This window comes from Monodon monoceros, unplaced genomic scaffold (genome assembly GCF_005190385.1).
Source record: "Monodon monoceros isolate NGI ecotype Baffin Bay Population unplaced genomic scaffold, NGI_Narwhal_1 Super_Scaffold_12, whole genome shotgun sequence".
NCBI classification, from domain to species: domain Eukaryota; kingdom Metazoa; phylum Chordata; class Mammalia; order Artiodactyla; family Monodontidae; genus Monodon; species Monodon monoceros.
In genome coordinates this window covers 38,908,829-38,927,971 of record NW_021703768.1, presented here as the reverse complement: position 1 = coordinate 38,927,971, position 19,143 = coordinate 38,908,829, and the positions used below count along the sequence as shown (strand labels likewise).

Sequence of the window (19,143 nt, the reverse complement as noted above, 5' to 3'; positions counted from 1 at the left end):
TTCACATATATCTAGTAGAATTTATTATGCTTAAAAAGTAATATTCGACTACTTTGATACGAAGACAATGCTAATGATAAAAGGAGTGAAGTGGCAGATAATCTGAAAAACTTCTAGACTGAAAAAAGCATTTACTTCCCCCTGTAAGAATTAGCAGTGTAAACAAAAATCGAAAGTGGAAGAATTATTTTGCAGAATGTTAGAGTGTTATATTGGTTAAAGAATCATTAGGAAAAGTACCCCATTCCTAGTAAGGCATTCTGGAGACAGGAAACCCAGTTTTATTTATGTCCGTCCATACCTCTACTGCCTTGCATACACTTGATTGACAGATTACTAATTTCTGATCCTGAATGAATAAATTGACTTGCATTCTTTACATAATAATAACTGGCTTTAAAGCATCTCTTTAACATATTACCTTTCCCTTAAACTATCCAAGTTACAAAGCATATTGGATCAAGAAGTTTACAGAAACAGAACAAGACAACTTATATAGCCATATCCTAAAATCAAATGCTCAGTTTAAAATTTTAACATTATTCTGGAAAAATATAATGAATTCTTTCATATATATGCATATGTGTCTATGCTATTTTCATATATATAAATTATGATGTTTCTTCATAACAATTTTTCAACAAACACTTTAGTATAGAAGGAAAAGGAAGATAATGAATACAAATAATGAGGATGCTCGATAATTAGGGCCCATCAGTTTTTATAAAGGTTAATCACCTTCTATTTAAAACTAACAATTCATGCTTTTATTAGTGTCACCATTTCAAAATATTGACTGAGCACAATATGCTTAATAAATGTAAAAGTTAAAAGCATAATAAGATGCTGTCTGCAAAACATCTGTAATGAAGTTAAGACAACCTCAATGTAAATAAATGATTACAGTCAAATAATTGCAAAAGTAACCTTAATTTCTGAAAATATATAGAAAATGAGTGACAGACAAATTATAGAAATTTCCTTGTTAGTTACAGAACCCTGAACACCACACAGGTCTTTTAGATGACAAGCACAGATTTCCACTAGGACGTGTATGGCTACTGCTACCTTTGAGAGTGGCTATTTGGAGGAGCTGGTGTGCTTACCTGTCCTCCATAATAAAATTCTTCAGAATCATTATCTCCTTCAGAATCTTCTTCCACCGTACTATTTTGTCTTGACTCCTTAAAATAATAGTAAGAAGGCAATTTTAATGGTCAAACTAGTTTTCCTCCTTCTGAAACTAAAGTAACAAGTGGCCATAATAGGTAGGTCTTATGCATACCACATGGATTTTAAATAAAAGAATTGTTGGTGCAGTACAAACCAAAAACAAAAAGGTAGTAAGAGACAATTTTGTGGGTGCATTAAGCTCTATGTACGTTTCACTGGTCTTGAGTTGTACAATTTAATATTTGATGTATATAAAAAGCTACATTAATCAATTACAATTTGGGGTTTGTTCTGATAAAACATCTGAGCAGCTCACACTGATTCAATTTTTTATTAAAAAATTCCTCAGCGTTATTTATCCCAGACTGTTCTCACTTCCACTGCCAACACCGCATAATGGTATGAAAGAAAAGGCACTTTGAATCTAATAATATAAAACTCAAATTATGAAAATAAATACAAATCACATTATGAAGAGAACTTTGTAGAAATAATTTTAGATTTCAGATTTCAAAAGGATATTTAATTAAATATGCTTGAACTTGAAGTTTGAGTTTCTAATTAACTGAACCGTATCTGTTATGTGTCTAAAGTACAAACAACAAAAATTCATCTAAAGTAACTATTCCTATCCCTGACCCTTTTAAAATAATTAAGAGAAAGGTAGCTGCTTTTAGACACAGGAATCTATTAATTCAATGTTTTGTAATTATCCTTAAATTTCTAGATCAAATTTCAAATTACTAAGGCAAACAAAAAACCTAGAAAAGGGAATTTGGGTTTTATAAAATACAAACAGTTTTTGGTTTTAGCAGCAATAATGCTAAATCAGTGATTCTCAGTTTGGCTACTGAAGAGCACAATGAATGGTACAACACTGAGGGGAAGGCAGGGTTGCATTCCGTGCATAGTTTTAAAACCAAAGAATTGTCGGGTGCCACCACATTCATTTTGTTTGTTTAATGTCCCCGTATTTACTTACAGATTGAAGTAAATTTCTTGAAGGTGAGGAAAGGGGATAAGTTTGTTGTTGTTTTAACACTGGCCAAAAATAATAAGACTATACCCAAGCTCTGTGCTCCTTTAGCTAGAAAGATCATCTTTTACAGATGAAATTTTAAGGGTCTGATCGAAACTATGTATACCACATACAGTTAATCTAAACATACAGTTTAGAATAACATACGGTTATTCTAAATATGTTACATAAGTGCTCTTCAATCAACTACATTATTTGATGAAAACACAGAGAACAAGTTAGGTTTTGTATGCACTTTATTTAGATTTAAACCAGATGTTCTTTCTATTACTTGAAAGGTAGCTAATTTTAGGCCACCATCTTTCCCATACATAAGTCCCTAAGCCAGGAGCGTGTACTTCATTCACTATATGCAATTTTAACCTAAATAATGATGATATTAACTACAAATACACAGTAAATTTCAAATATATCTATACTGTTTGAAGAAATATAATAAAACATAAAATGTAATTTACATACCTCCCCATTTTCCTTCTGTAATTTGGATTTTATGGATAAGCAACAGTTAATGTCATTTGTCTTTCTTAATTCTGAAAGTTATAATTAAAGAATCATTTTAGTTTTCAGTATACTATTTACCAAATATTTATAAGTTTCAGTATAAAAACACCCCATAGATGATTCTTTCCTTTGCAAGAGAAATTAAGGGATATTTTGAAATTATACTATGTTGGAGAATTATATTACATACAAACTATTCTGATTTTTCATTGCCCATAAAAATGTGCTCAAACTGAAGTGGCCACAGTACAAATTCCTTCAGTTCTCACTATATATTTCATGGGATCTACGTTGCCTTCAGTATGTTTTTTAAATATTCAGTTTGTCTGGCAGTATCATTATGGATGAAAATATTTTCACAAAAGCAAGTATCTGCATAAGGCATTTAAATGGGACTTTTTAAAAGTACTAATTTATGCATTTTTAAAACTGCTGAAAAACAAATTAATGACTTTAAATAGAAAATCTGTATGGAAAACCAGATTTATAGATGCCAAAGATAAATCCTATATGGGTTAAAAGAAACCAAAACACAAAGCTACCTATAATCAAGAAAATATTAACCTGGAATTTAAGAAAATAGTGTATTCCTCTTACCTGTTGCTATTCGATGAAAAATTACTGGAATTGGCTCTGTAGTAACTAATACATCTTCATCATTTTCTGAACTTGACACATATGTATTATCTGCAAAAGAAATATAGACAACTAAAGGCATAGTAACTTGAAAAAGTACAACCTTCATTAAAAAACATTAAGGTATAGCCACATCGCTTCCAACACTCATAAGGCACACACTACTGTTCTGATTAATCTCAGAAAAAAAATGAAGTAAATTGCAGGTTTATGTGCGAATTAATAGTAAATAGCTTCTTTAAAGATGTTTGCATCTCCTAGACAAACATGGACTTTGGATAGAGACTATCCAAACACATCTCTAACATCCCAAGCAGTAATGGATCATTTGGACGCAACTGGTTGCCTCAACTCATTGAAGAGCATCCTTCCCAATATCGGTATCAAGTATATGGTAATATGACACACGACTGTTATTTTTTTTGCTCATTGATGGTTACAGGGCATCTGTGACACAGCTATTCAACAAATATTTAACCGATTTTTAAATAATCGTCCTATAATACACTCATCAATGATGTATAAAAAATGTAAATATATATATAAAAAATAAAAGTCTAAAATAGACCTAACCAACAACAGAAGCCTGTATCAATTTCTGCTAGGAGAAATGAGTGTTCAGATGACTTACCGAACACATGATAAAAGATCTTGAGCCCAGTCTTCATAATATTGTGTCAGTACAATGAGAACATGATTTTTAACTGATAGATAGCTAAGTCATTACTTTATTTCCAAAGAAACATCTGTACTGTTTTTAGACCTTGAGTAGTGACAGTGATATGTATTCACAACGTAGCCACAAAAGACTCTCAAAGTCAAAGGATTTAAGTTATTCAGGAATCTGAGAGGAGATGCAGGTGGATTAGACTTGAAACAAAACAGGTTTGCCCCATTATTTTGATTTGTTCTAATTACAAATTTTGCCTTATTTCCTTTTCAAGTAGCATCTAGGAGGGCGTGAGGATTTTTGTGTTTACCAAGTGAGACCCCGGATTAAGAAACAGATTTAATATAACTTTTTAATTACTGTCTCATCATATTAGGTGAGCCTTTGACTGCTTATCTGGGGTCTCTTCTGTCAGTAAACTCATACCTTCAGGTGAGGATCAACAGCTGCTCTGTTAAAACAGAGTTTTTAAATTTCTTAGCCCTCATTCAGAGGGTTCAGTCCATTTTTAAACCTCTTAAACCCTCATTCAGAGCCTTACTGATTCATTGTGCATAGTTCGGTTTTCCCTATGTACAATGGATTCCTTGACGCAAACTTGAGAAGAAAAAGAGCAATGGAAGCAATGCTGACCACCAACTAGAAGGAAAGATCCAGAAAAATCTGGACAGTGGACTCCATATCATGGAATGAGGAGGATTGTCCTAAAGCATCAAGAGGCAAATAAATTAGAACTTTCTGTTTAAGAAAACAGGGAAATGAATAACTCAAGTTAAAGGACCAAATGGCTTACACAAAGTGTTGACACTGGAAGGCAGTGAGGTGTGATTCAAGACAGTATAACTTAGTAAATAATTGTTGCATAACACCGAAAGACAGGATTAGGCATTCAACATATCATTTTCTAAGAGATTTTCTACCAGTCTGTAGTTTGATTAGTATTTAAGCATTAGAACACTTTTAATTTCTGCTTTTGGCTTAATTTACCCAAACCAAAATGTTTTCAGTTTGCATGACAGTATCCATTAAATAACCATTACGATACAATAGGCCAGATCACAGAGGTGTATTCAAGTCAAGAACAGAAATTTAAGAGTAGACAAAGCACTTCAAATCTAGACTCTGCTACCAATTAGCTGTTGATCCCTTTAAATCTAAGCCACTGTCTGCCTTGTTATAAAACGAAGAGGTTTGCTGATGATCTTTGAGGAGCGTCCCAGCTGTCTGAATTGATTCTATGTTTTCTTTTGTTGTTGTTTAACTAATTATTTCTAAATCTTCCTCAACCTATTCTGATATCTGTAATAATACATTGTCTTTGTTTAGACATAGGAAAGTAGGACACAAAAAGGATAAAGAATGCATTTAAGGTAACAGAATGAGTCAGTGACAGAACAGAATGCTTTCAAACTCAAATTCCTTCACGGGAAGTCTCCCACTTGAGTCTGAGGATGGCAATTTTTTTTTCTGAAAGCTTCCGGGGACAATTAGGTTCTTTAACGTGTATGTTTTGTAGAGAACCTGTAGATTCTTGTTAAAGGCTGTTAACAGTATGAATATTTTCTCTTCCCTTCCCTACCAGACTATGCAAGCATTACTGGAACTTCTGTGGACAAGGGAGAGGTGAGTAGAGAGCTACGGAAACGCATCTCTTAAATTACTGCTTTTATTCTATTTCTAATTTAAGCCAGTATTCCATTATTAATGAATAATGTAACTTAATAGAAATAATTATAAATAATAACTTAATAGAAATATTAAGTAACTATGTAACTTAATATGTAATATTAAGTAACTATGTAACTTAATAGAAATAATTATAAATAATAACTATACTGGTTTTATACTACAATCTGCATATTTCCCCTACATATGATATTCATGTCAACCACCAAGCCAATTATTATCCCTATTTTAAAGATGAGGAAACCAAGGCTCAGAAAAATTAATTCACCCAAATTATTTAAGTAACTAAAGTAATTACACATAGCATAGTAAGTGGTAAAACTGTCTGAATCCAAACATCAATGCTTTGCTATGTTTTTTTATATCAGAATATTGTCACTCAACAATTGCAGTATCTTGTAAAACATGTAAGAGAAATGAGAGAATTCATACCCTCCAGTAGGTAAGCCTCCCAACTAAAGGTGGTAACTGATGAGAAAGAATTCTGCTGGTCACAACAGAGTCAATTATCTGTGATTTGTAATATACTTACCTTTAAAAAACAGAAAATTGTCTACAGTAGAAACTCCACAGGTAAACTAGAAGGCTGCTTTATTTCTTCATTTTATTTGAATAGCCAATATATCTTTAGTATTTCATTTATATACATTATTATATGTACCTAAAACTGAAGACCCTCTCAATTTTAATTTTCACAAAAACAAACTATGAAATGAGTTCCAATAGATGGCACAGGTAACTTAATAGATTAAAACTATAAAATGGCAAATCTGCTAAGGAATAAATAGGATGGCATAATCCTGAATTTGGAGGATTATGCTAATACATATTCATAGGGCAAAAAAAATTCCATACTGTATTTTCAAACTTAGATGATGAGCTAAGCACTGAACCGTATTATCCAGAAAAAGTAGGGAAAAAATCCTGAGGAACATTAGCAGAAGGAATTAATAAAAGTACTATCAAGATTATTGCATTTAGAAATTAAAAGCAACATAAAAGAGAGCATTTGTTTGAAATAATTTTTAAAATAGGCAAACTTTTTGGAAGAAAAATCAAGGGGAGAAAAAGACAAGAATAAATATAAAATAACAGAAATGAGAAAGGAGAAATAACCACAGAGATGCAGAAGATTTTTAGACTTACAGACTGAATACTATTAAAAACACTTTTTGCTGAAAAATTTGGACATTCCTCCAACATAGTGGGCTTTCAAGAAGAACACATGTTAAAAAATGACTAAGAAATAGAAACAAAGAACAGGTTCATCAATCATGGCAGAAAAATATGACTGCTCTAGAACCATCCCTAAAAAGATACCAGGCTCAGGGCTTCCCTGGTGGCACAGTGGTTGAGCGTCCGCCTGCCGATGCAGGGGACACGGGTTCGTGCCCCGGTCCGGGAAGACCCCACATGCCGCGGAGCGGCTAGGCCCGTGAGCCATGGCCACTGAGCCTGTGCGTCCGGAGCCTGTGCTCTGCAACGGGAGAGGCCACAACAGTGAGAGGCCCGCGTACCGCAAAAAAAAAAAAAAAGAAAAAAGATACAGGCTCAGATACATTTGCTAGCAAGCTCTATCAAATGCCAAAGAACAGTTTAATTCCATCATCAATTTGAAGTATTTAATAACAGAGTACATGACAAAATACACGTAGTTCTTATAGAGCAGCCTTAAGATATCTGCTAATGTAACTTGTCACCTATTCAAAGGAGAAAACATACATGATACCTCATTAGATGCCAAACAAGAATTCGATAAAGACTTAATACTCATTCTTAAAAAAAAAAAAAGCTTAGTAAATGAGAAAAGGAATGACACTTGCTCTCTGAAAGCAACTAGAAGCAAGCTCACTAACTTTGAGAAAAGGAACGAAGCTGCCAATTTTCATATCTATTATTAAAAGTCATTCTGGAAATTCTAGCCAGTACAAGAGGAGAAAAAAATACAGGTATGAATACTGGAAAGGAAGAGCAAACATATAATTTTTATATAATATTATCTATATGAGAAATCAAGCGTATTAACTGAACTCCTAGTACAAATAACTATGGATTAAAATTTAATAATGGGGAAAATATTATCATAGTAATATTCACTTTGAAGAAAGCTCCATAAAAATACTACTACTACTTCTTCCACAGAAGTGATAGGAATCAGAACTGAATTATAGACTTGGTTACCACCAAACTACACATCCTTGGGGAATATTTAACTTCCCTCAGCACATTTCTTCAAGTATAAAATGTCATGATAGCACTTGTTCTGTCTATACACAAACTGGTATTTAGAATCAATTCAATCATGCATAAGAAAATACTTGGCATCAACCAATTCAAAATTCTATCCCCAAATGCACTAATCTCTCTCTCCATCTCTGTGTTTTATTTACACTTCTTTTTTATAAATTAAATTATATTGGCTATGCACTTGCTTCATGATGTAAACTCAATTTTAAAAAGCACCAATGATAACCAATACTTTATGTTTTAATTTCAATTTTTATATACTGTAGTTCCAGTGGGGCTCCCGTATGGCGAGAAAAACCAGAGTAATACTTCTTGACCACAAGAGGGAGCTAAACATTTGGCTCACTTGGTTTATTAAAGGCATCTATCATATTTCTTGCGCTACAGAATAATTCACTTACTGTCTTCAGGGGGCTTTCATTTGTGGCATTATTTCTATCACCCTGACTTAAATGTCCTGCACCTCTCTTGGGTGACATCTCTAGGAGCTGTCTCAGATGGGAAGCATAATAATCATAATATTTACAATAAATAGTGGGGCTTTTATTTTCCTAACACATTTAAGCAAACATTCAGCATCAAAAACATACTATATCATAATAAGGAAGAGGGCTGATTGCAAAACCAGCTAAGAAATTTTTTTTCTTTATACATTTCACGTCTTGGTTCTTCCAATAATATCTGCCTAGAATACTTTTTATACTATTAAAAATAGGCATATTTTTAATAATGAATAACTCTCCTTGTAAAATTGCACAATAGTTTTATAGAATGCTATGCTTAAAACATATGGAGATCATAGCAAAACAACTGTAAGGGAACTTATGATATGTGAAAATTATTTTAAAATGTAACATTTGATCTTACAAAAAGGTTAAATGCATAATGCAAATTGCCACTGGAAATACTTAGCTTAAAGGCTAAAAAAATATTTTACAATATCCTCATACCACATTATTAACTAATTATTTTTTAAAAAATACTCAAAGTATACGTAATCAAAGTTACTTATAGCAATCTACTCATTTTATACAGAAAATTATGATCCCAATCATGCACAGTAAGTGAATAAAATGGCTAGATTTGAATAGGAATTGGAATTGTGATTTCAATTTATGACCCTGACAGATCAGAACAGTTAGTTTGGTAACCATCAGATTTTATTAAGTAAGAATGCTGGAGTAAAAAATATATATATGAAACATAGGCAGTTAAAATTTGCTAATCTTTGCCACAGAATATGATAAAAAATAGATTCTTGCATTATACTTTTTTCTTTGGGGTAAACTAATCAAGTCATATTTGATCTACACTAAGTCTACAGTGCTCGTGCTCTTACTCAAGATAAAATTACAGACATCATTAGTGAGAAAAACACTAAAGATAAAGTCCAAATTATCATGACTTAAATATTGGCATACACATCCTGGGCTCTGGTGGCATTACAGTGAGTCTAGAAAGTAAGACTGAACATGGCCTAGAAGAAAGATACTGGTTTGATCAATAGAAAAGTAGATCTGTAGTGACCTTATATTCAGTTTTCTATGGACAAATGTGTGTGGATCTAGTAATCTATTTCAGGACACACAGTGAGGACAGCTGTGCATATGCAAGAAGCCTAGTACAGTCTAGCAGTATGGTCCACGGGCTCTGGACTATTGGGTTCAAATTGCAGTTCTTCCTCTTACTAGTAGTGTCATCATTCATCTGTAAAATGAGGATATTATAGTAACAACCTCAGAGAGTTGTTGTGAGATGTGTTCAACTGTATATAAATTTAGAGAAATTAAGAAAGGCTTATTATTTTCAAATATTACTATTATTTTTAGCTACTATTTTAGCTGTTACTCCTACCCATTATTTTTAGAGTATGAAAAAACTATCCAAAGCCAACAACTAAACCAGTTTAGAGAATCTTCATTTTAATTGTAATGAGGTAAATACACAGGATGAAGCTATCATATTGACTCAAGGAAAGTAGTTTCACGGGAGAACTATTTTGACTCTGTACTGTGTCTCAGGGTGAGACATGTAACTCACAGGCAATCAACAGAATTCTTTTATATTGTCTTTCCCTGCCAACCCTTCACCCCTAGATATATTTATATACATTTTACATCTCCAGAAGAAAAAACTATTCGAAGAATCATGGCATGAATATTTGTAATAAAAAGAAAAAGAAAAACATACCTGGGTAATCTTCAGATACATGTACTGAATAGGATACACTGTTAAAACAGGAAAAAAAAAAGAGAGAGAGAGAGAGAAAAGAAAGGCTCAAGTTACTGCTAAGGCAAACATGCTTTTACACAATGAAAACCAACCCCGTGTTACCCATTACTTTATATAGATATAAGTATAGATACCAAAATGTATGCTAGACAAACGAACTTGAATATTTTAAAGCACAACAGTCCTTTCTTTCTTAATAATTATAGATTCACACGAAGTTACACGGACAGTGCAGAGAGGTCTCATGGATCTTCACCAAGTTTCCCCCACTGATTATATCTTCTCTTCCTACAGCACAACATCAAAAGCAGGAAATCAACATTAGTGTAAAATCTGGGTGCAGTTCTACCTATGTCATTTGTTCACATTTGCTTCGTGTGCCTATCACTCGGAGAGTGATACAGAAATCCAGATACAGAACTATCTGATCCAGATACAGAACTATCTGATCACTCAGAGAGTTCCCTCATGCTGCCGTCTTCAGGGTCAAGGCTGTCTCCCTTCACCCCAGCATTCCTAAACCCAGGCAGCCACTGATCAATTCTCCACCTCTGTAATTCTGTCATTTCAAGAGTATTATGTAAATGAAATCAGACTGTGAAGCATAATAGAATTTTAAGATAAAATAAGTGTCTTGAAAAAATTACTGTGATTGGAAACATTTAGGATAGACTGAAGAGGAGAGACATTGAATTAAGTAATAAAATAATGAGCAAATATCAGTGAGGAGGTGCCTATTGGAAAGGAGAAGGAAGAACAAATGGCAGATGTTGAACCCCAGCCAAGAGCCCAGCTTTGGGTCCTGAATCAAATGCCAAAACTTAGAAGATAAAATAACCAGGCCAGTGGAGCCTCAGACAAGCTGGGGGAAATATACACCATGATCCCATGTGAATTTCTTTTCCCACAATTCATTCCCTTCTACAATGGAACTGTACTTGCAGAAATGAAATCACTGATGATCAAGGCAACCCTTTATCTGGCAGTACTATGTGACAGAGCCTGGGACCTTGCCAGAGATTATACTCAGTACTAAATTGGGTTAATTCTCAATAGCTTACCATCTCAACCAACAGCACTTGGTTTCATTTTTCATCCGAATCAATGTTTAAATCCAAAGTGAAGCCTTAATACATTCCCATGTCTAACTCCAATTAGGAAGACTGCTGTGATTAGGGCCAAACAAACAGGATCAAATTCCAGCTTTGAGCTGGGTGGCATAAGAAAAGTCATTTTCTATACACTCAGTTTCCATCCCTTTTCAGTAAAATGGGGGAATCCAGACCTACCTTACAAGCCTGCTGTGATGATTTAATGGCTTAACAGCTGTAAAGTCCCCAGGACAACGCCAGACACACAGCAGCAGGTGCCAAGTAATTTTAGTCAGCTTCCAGTACAAGCAATGAAAATTTACAGAAGTGAAATTTTACATGAATGAATGTCCTCTGGGGAACTCGATTTGCTCAAAATCACAATATATTACATTTTTCAGAGACCAAAGCTAACATGGATGATTTTATTTTATGATTGTATTATCTTCATGATATTAAGAGACATTCCCATGTTCATGATCACACCTAATTTTTCAAATACAAAACAGAAAACAAAAGCCCTACAAAATAATGCATCAGCCCCTGTGATATATAGCATTTTCTTGGTGTACACCAGAAGGAATATCACCAGAGATGTAAAATCCAAATCAGTTTCACTAACAGAGTCCTTAGGGAAACAATCTAGTATCAATAGAAGCAGACATGCATGATTAAACTAAAGGACCTAAAAGGTAGGACCAAAAAAAGAGCAAAGGACCAAGCTTAAATAGATAGGAGAGTAAGGGTAGCATATGCTGTACATAATAAATACTAAAGCAGGCAAAAATACTGAGAAGTCAAAGTGAAAGAGGGTGAACATGAGAAGGACGAAAAACCTGGAGCAAACTCTAAAATTCTGATTAAAAAAAAAATGCCTTCAGATATTTGGAATTCGCTAAATTACAATTACATTGAGGTGCTTTGCCAGAGAAATTGAGGTCCGTCTATGTGTGTTTGGCGTATACTGTATGCACCGCACAGTACTAGGTTCTTAATATCACAAGTTTAAAACTAGAATCTGTAAGTTATTTCATAACCTCAATAACTTTTTAGATTAAAATGGTTGCTTCCACCTCTTATTCCTCTGAAAGCATCTATCCCAGTTAAAGATACCTCCCGATAGCCAAGAGCCTCTGGAGAAGTTCCTGGGAGAGCCCTTAGATGTTCAGTATCTGCCTAATCTTGTGTTTGTTTATATATTTTTAAAAAATCATTCATAAGGTCATTCTTGTATCAATTCACCATTTGCTGCATTACCATCCTCTTTGTTTTGAAATGTCTGCAGAGAGCTGAAAGTAGATCGAGTTTAGATCTAGTTCTCAAGCTCACAGATCTAAGGAAATTCTTTAAGAACAGGAAGGAGCTAAAGGAAGATGGCAGTTTTAACACAACAGAGAAGGGAATTCAGACTTGAAAGAGTTTTAGACCAAGAACACCTGTCAGTGGTACTGAATTCAACATCTGTATTCTACAAGTGGGCCCCCAAATGCTGTGACTTTCTGCCATCTCTAACTCAAAACTCCCGGATCCTGAACTCATACTTCACCCAGGGGTTTTTGACAGAGCAAGCAAAAACCAGTATTTTATTGAGTAATACCTTTTACCTTATTCTCTAAAATCTAAAGCAATTTCTTCGATAAACCAAATCTTTTCCTATCTTTTCTCTCCCAGTTAGATCACTTTTAGAATTTACATGAGAGAAAGCAAAATACAGAAACTAACACAAAATTGCAGGCAATGGCAAGCAGTCCTCCACCCTCCTTGCATCCAGAAAGAAGGAAATGTCTGTCTTTTTATCTAAGACTAATATCATCTCGATTTATAGATCCCATAAACCCACACTCCATTTGGTACCTTTTTCTATTAATTTAATCTAACAATGCCACCATTTGAAATTAATAAAAAATGTGCTATTATGCAAATGAGAAAGGATTTGCCCACAAAGATATTAATGGTAGCACTATTTAAAATGAAAAATTACCCCCCCCCGCCAAAACCAAGAGTGCCAATAATAGGATTACACAAACTATTATATACACACAATATGATGCTAGGCAACTGTGAAAAAGTAATGGTGTAAACTAATATGTAATGAAAGAGATAACTGGGCTTCCCTGCTGGCGCAGTGGTTAAGAATCCTCCTGCCAATGCAGGGGACACGGGTTCGAGCTCTGGTCCGGGAAGATCCCACATGCCTTGGAGCAACTAAGTCCGTGTGCCACAACTACTGAGCCTGCACTCTAGAGCCCGTGAGCCACAACTACTGAGCCCACGTGCCACAACTACTGAAGCCCGTGCACCTAGAGCTTGTGCTCCGCAACAAGAGAAGCCACCGCAAGGAGAAGCCTGTGCACCGCAACGAAGAGTAGCCCCCGCTCGCTGCAACTAGGCAGCAACAAAGACCCAACACAGCCAAAAATAAATAAATTAATTGAATAAATTTCTTAAAAAAAAAAAAGAAAGAGATAAGTGTTTCTAATACAATAAGGTACATACAAAAATGTAGACTGCTGTAACATATTTTCATTTAAAATGTGTAAATGCATATCTACTACAAACATATACAGACAGAAACATGGCTTGAAAAATAATGACAAGCTTCAACAGTTGCTATCTTTTGGTTATTGGATGAAAGGGAACTCTATTCTTTGTTTACATCTGTATTGTTTCAATGCTTATAATAAATGTGAACCGTGTAAAAAGTTAAAAAGCTAGTAATGTTTAAGCTCTCCCTTTACCTTGTAGCCTTTTTTATCACCATACTTTTCTTCTGAAAGTTAAGTTTTTACAAAGAATAATCTCACCTGTTCTCACTAGCCACACACTTTACATGCACATTACAATCCAGCTTCCACGCCTAGTACTACTACTCCCCCTAAATTCTGCTTCTTCAGGTCACCACTGACCTTTTTTATTTTTCTAGTTCCTTTCTTACACAAGTTCTCAGATGCATTTAATAAAAACAAAGACGTCATGAAACCCTCCTTCCTTGGTTCCTGAACTCCACCTCTCCCTGGGTCCCGCTTGCTTTTGATGTCTCCTTAATCTCTTTCAATATTTCACGTTTCATGTTGTTTTCATATTTCAATGCTTTCCAGCCATGCTGACTGCTCTATTTTTTCACATGAGTAATCTCAACTATATCCATAAGTGTCTCCAACCAGCTATAAGCAGAAGACTCAAAAATTCCCTATCTCTAAATCAAGCAGGCAGCTTCTTTTTTTTCCTCACATTTCCCATAGGATATTCTGAAAGCATATTAAACCCAACACATACAAAACAGAACTCATAGCCTTCTTTACGTTAATTTTCAACTCAGCAAATTAAATACCAAGAAACTTGGTAAAAATAAGAGCAGCGGCTGCTCTCAGGACCTAGGGATCAACTTACCACTTGACCACTCAGGGCACAAGCCCCTTGGCCACTTTCTGGAGCAGGGAAATTCTGATATAGTAGATCTGAAGTGGAACCTGGGAGTGTGCATCTCTGAAAAGCACCCCAAGCAATACCGATGAAGGTAAGCTCTGGATCTTGTTTTCAAAAACATATAAATACTGATCCTGTGGAATAAAATTCTAACTCTTTAGCGTGTCTCCCAAGGCTCTTCACGATCTGACCCTTAAGCACCTGCCCAGCCAAAACCCTGATAAATACCCAAAGACCTTAACTTCCAACCATTTCAGGTTCTACCATTCCCGAAACAGGTCAGCTTTTTCACACAAAGGAACGTGGCGGCGTCAGACTGTTGGGCTTTGAAGCTGGCTCTGCCATTATTAACTGTGCAACCGAGGGCTAGATAACTAACCGTTTTCTGCCTCAGTTTCCTCGTCTGTAGTACCTATCTTTTGGGGTTGTTGTGAGGACTAAACAAGTTAATACAGGTAAAGCACTGAGAAGAAAAAAACTGACACCAAAGTAGTCAATAAACATTAGCTGCTTCATTAATATTATTAATTGACTATTACTTCTGCACGTAGACTTACTTTCCTAGAACACACGCCCCTCCACCCTCAAGATTCAGTTTGAAGAATAACTTCCTATGAAACTTCAATAACCCAGGTAGACTTGGGTGTTCTTTCCTTCATGTCCCACTTCACCTTGACCTTAACTGTCCTTAGACTGAAGGTACAGACCAAACATTTTCATCTTCAAATTCCCAGGGCTCTGACAGAGTAACTTGTCAATAAAATAATTTCTGAATAAATGAACAGATCATATCTTTTTCCTAAATTACCTGAAGATATACCATGACAGTCCTGGACAGAATACCTACCAAGTAGTAGGCAAGTGCTCAAATATTTGATAAAAATCAGCAAATGCAGGTACCCAGCAGTTCTCCCTGTGGGTACACACCACTGTTCACGTGAGTGTCAGGCCCTTTCATCACATTCTCTTCACAGGCTTTTTGTGATATACAGAAGTAGAAGTGGTCTGAACACCCAGGTCATGTGTGTTCTCTGTCTTTTTCATTTTCAAATCAACATAATGAGGATGATACTTGAATTACTACCAGACCTGATAGTATGAGCTGAAATTCAACGACACGATATAGAGGAAGATCTCTGAGATGCTCTAAAAAATGGAAGCACCAGTTATTTTCACAAAAAATAGACATGTTAGCATTTCAAACTGATCAGTAGTTTAATTAATTTACTTGTCAGGAGAGCAGTACACATGGAAGTCTTTATTTAATCTACTCCTATCCTGAAAGTATAGAAGAAAGAATGTCAGTTCTCCTAGACAGAAGAGGCAGTGGTATGCAAAATGTCTGAGCAGGAATTTGTTGCAACATCATATATTCCACGCAAGGAATAAGCATGCTTTACTCAAGGCCTCCAGTGAAAAGCCTGAGAATGTATCTGCCTCCCTTCCTCTGTTCCTCTCAACATGAAGACAAGAGCAGGAAGCTCTCACTCCAGAACAGAAGGCTCATCTTTCCCACCAAGGAAATAAATTGGTTTTTTGTTTTTTTCTTGCGGTATGCAGGCCTCTCACTGTTGTGGCCTCTCCCGTTGCGGAGCACAGGCTCCGGACGCGCAGGCTCAGCAGCCATGGCTCATGGGCCCAGCAGCTCCGCGGCATGTGGGATCCTCCCAGACCAGGGCACGAACCCGCGTCCCCTGCATCAGCAGGCAGACTCTCAACCACTGCGCCACCAGGGAAGCCCGGAAATAAATTGTTGATACAAGGCAATTTATACCACCCCTGACAAAGGTAAAGGGTGAAGGCGCTTGCCCAATAAATACTGTTTCCCAATAATATACGTGTTCCCATTTTCAAAGCTTATTTTGATAATTTTTAAAGTTATACTTGCAGCGCGTGAAGTAATGGAATCAAAAGCCATGGTGTTCTTTTGTTTGATTTTAGGGAAGTGGCTGAGTCAGCAACTTTCTATGCTTAAATGTTACACTATAGGTCGAATGTTTAGACTTCTAAGTAAACCATCTTCTCAACAAGGATGAACTCTAAAAACCTCAGCCCAACTTTAATTAGTAACCTAGATGCATGCTTTATTTATGGTATTAATATACCATATGGTATGAGCAAAATCATTCTTTTATACTGACTTAGTCGAATGCAAAAGCCAACAGTATATTTAAACAAAGTTCTGCTTCTCTCTCTTTCTTTAATCATAACCAGAAATAAGCGGAGGTCACAAGCGCAACTCCAACAGGACATGAATAGTGGACAACATGCCAGGTCACCTCCATTAAGTTAATTATATATAAATATTACCTGAAACCTACATTAAATTTATAGATATATAAATATGTATAATATATATGTAATTTCCATATTTCTTCCCTCTAAGTTTAATGTCTGGAGTTTTCTGCACAGTTTGCAACTATAACTAATTCAGTACTCTTTTGGTAAATATTCACTAAAATGTAGAGGCCTTTGCCTTCACCATTTTACATCTAAGTTCAAGTTACAAGTGGTTATAAAAAGTCTAAAGCTACTACAAATGATTTGCACAGCATGTCAAGGCTGAAATGCCGGATATGATGGAATAATTCTGTAACTGAAGTAAGGGCTTTGTAGAGGCAAGAAAACATGTATTAAGAAAACATTATAAATATTCAGAGACATAACTGCAATAAATACTAAGATATTATCTCACCGACTTTCTCCAAGAGTTAAGGTACAATTTCTTGTGGAATACGAAGCACAATTCTTAATACTACCCGAAGACCCTGCAGGATCCAGCCTATCTCCTCGTCTCACCCTCTTGCTTCACTCTCTATGCTCAGACAAAAAGCACGTTTTCAGTTCTTCGCCATGCCTTGTTCCCGCTGCCTGGAATTCTCTCCCCCTCCTCCTTTTTTTTTTTTTTTTAATGATATATTGTATTTATTTATTTTTTTAAAATTAATTAATTTTTTGGGCTGTGTTGGGTCTTCGTTTCTGTGAGAGGGCTTTCTCTAGTTGTGGCAAGTGGGAGCCACTCTTCATCGCAGTGCGCGGAGCTCTCACTGTCGCAGCCTCTCTTGTGGAGCACAGGCTCCAGACGCGCAGGCTCAGTAGTTGTGGCTCACGGGCCCAGTTGCTCCGCGGAATGTGGGATCCTCCCAGACCAGGGCTCGAACCCGTGTCCCCTGCATTGGCAGGCAGACTCTCAACCACTGCGCCACCAGGGAAGCCCGCTCCTTTTTGTCTTGTGAATTCATTCTCATCCTTCAGATCTCAACTCAAATGTCACCTCCCAGGAAAAAGGTTTCTGATCAACTTTCCCAGGCTTGGACAGATCTTATGACAGAGCAGTCACACAGTTTGTAATTTTAAACTTAACTGCGTGACATTAACATTTGCTTCTCCCACGAAATCTGTGAGGTTAGAAGGCACCTATTTTCTTCACCACAGTATGCCAGCACCTCCCATGTACTCAGCACATCGTAGGAACATTGTCATTATTTGCAGAATGAATGTTTATTTAAAATGTATACATCCTTTGACCTTCCAACTTGGAATAACCTTCCTCACAAAATTACTTAGCAAATATGATTTAGTCTACAACCTGAAGAGTGCAGAAGAAAGAGCATGGACTTTAAAATATGCCTTTATGAACCACGTGAACCTGAGAACATTAAATTGGCTAACTTTCTCCTGCTTATTTGTTAGGTGAGATAACATCTACTTCCTCATCTTGTAGAGAGTATTACATGGAGATTGTCATGTGGAAGAAAGCAGCTTGTGGAATGGGAGACAATGATCAATGAAAATGATTTCTCAACTTTCTCCCCTCCCCAAATATTCAAGCATGAGAAGATGTAAAATAATTCTGTAACAGACATCCACAAGGCCTCTTCACTCTCCATTCCCCTCCTTCTCCTCCCTGCTGCAGGAAGGAGCCCTTGAATTTGGGGGAGGAGAATCCCTTCTCTCAGGTGGAGACATAAGCCAATCAGAATTGCCAATCCCTCTCCTAAAGTAGGAAAGAGAAGTCACCTAGCCTATACCTTGGCATCAGTGGTTGGTTCAGAGTAATTCGTTCAGAGTCAAGCTTGGAACTTTTATTTAATGGTTTTGGGAAATGACACTTGCTCCTCCTGTATGCGGATGAGGAAGTATACAGCCACAGTTTCTGCTGGTAGCCTTCTAACACCCATGGTGAGCAGAGAAAGGTGGAACTTAGAAAATTTCAGACACAGAGACAGAGGCAGAGCCCTGACCAAAATAAACCTACATCTCTTTATCAATGAAGTTTTCATGGCAGGAACAAATAACTTTGCTTTTACAGCTTAAGTCAGCATAAAATATTTTTGTTTCTTAGAACCAAAATCATCCTAATTTGGACACGGACCTATTAAACTGCTTGAGTTATTTTAACGTAAACATCTACAAGCTATTTAAATTAAAAAGGGCTT

General features: G+C 35.9%; 1 protein-coding gene across 2 annotated transcripts in view; it reads right to left on the bottom strand.

Moving 5' to 3' along the window:
* The window catches only part of PARP8 (poly(ADP-ribose) polymerase family member 8), a 202,708-nt gene that overhangs the window by 99,363 nt on the left and 84,202 nt on the right, over positions 1–19,143 (bottom strand). For both annotated transcript variants that reach the window (XM_029216106.1, XM_029216107.1), the window contains exons 4-7: positions 10,146–10,183; positions 3,314–3,403; positions 2,675–2,745; positions 1,107–1,184 (exon numbers count right to left, since the gene is read on the bottom strand). In XM_029216106.1, the coding sequence (XP_029071939.1) occupies positions 1,107–1,184; positions 2,675–2,745; positions 3,314–3,403; positions 10,146–10,183 (277 nt within the window). The remainder of the gene's footprint in view (positions 1–1,106; positions 1,185–2,674; positions 2,746–3,313; positions 3,404–10,145; positions 10,184–19,143) is intronic.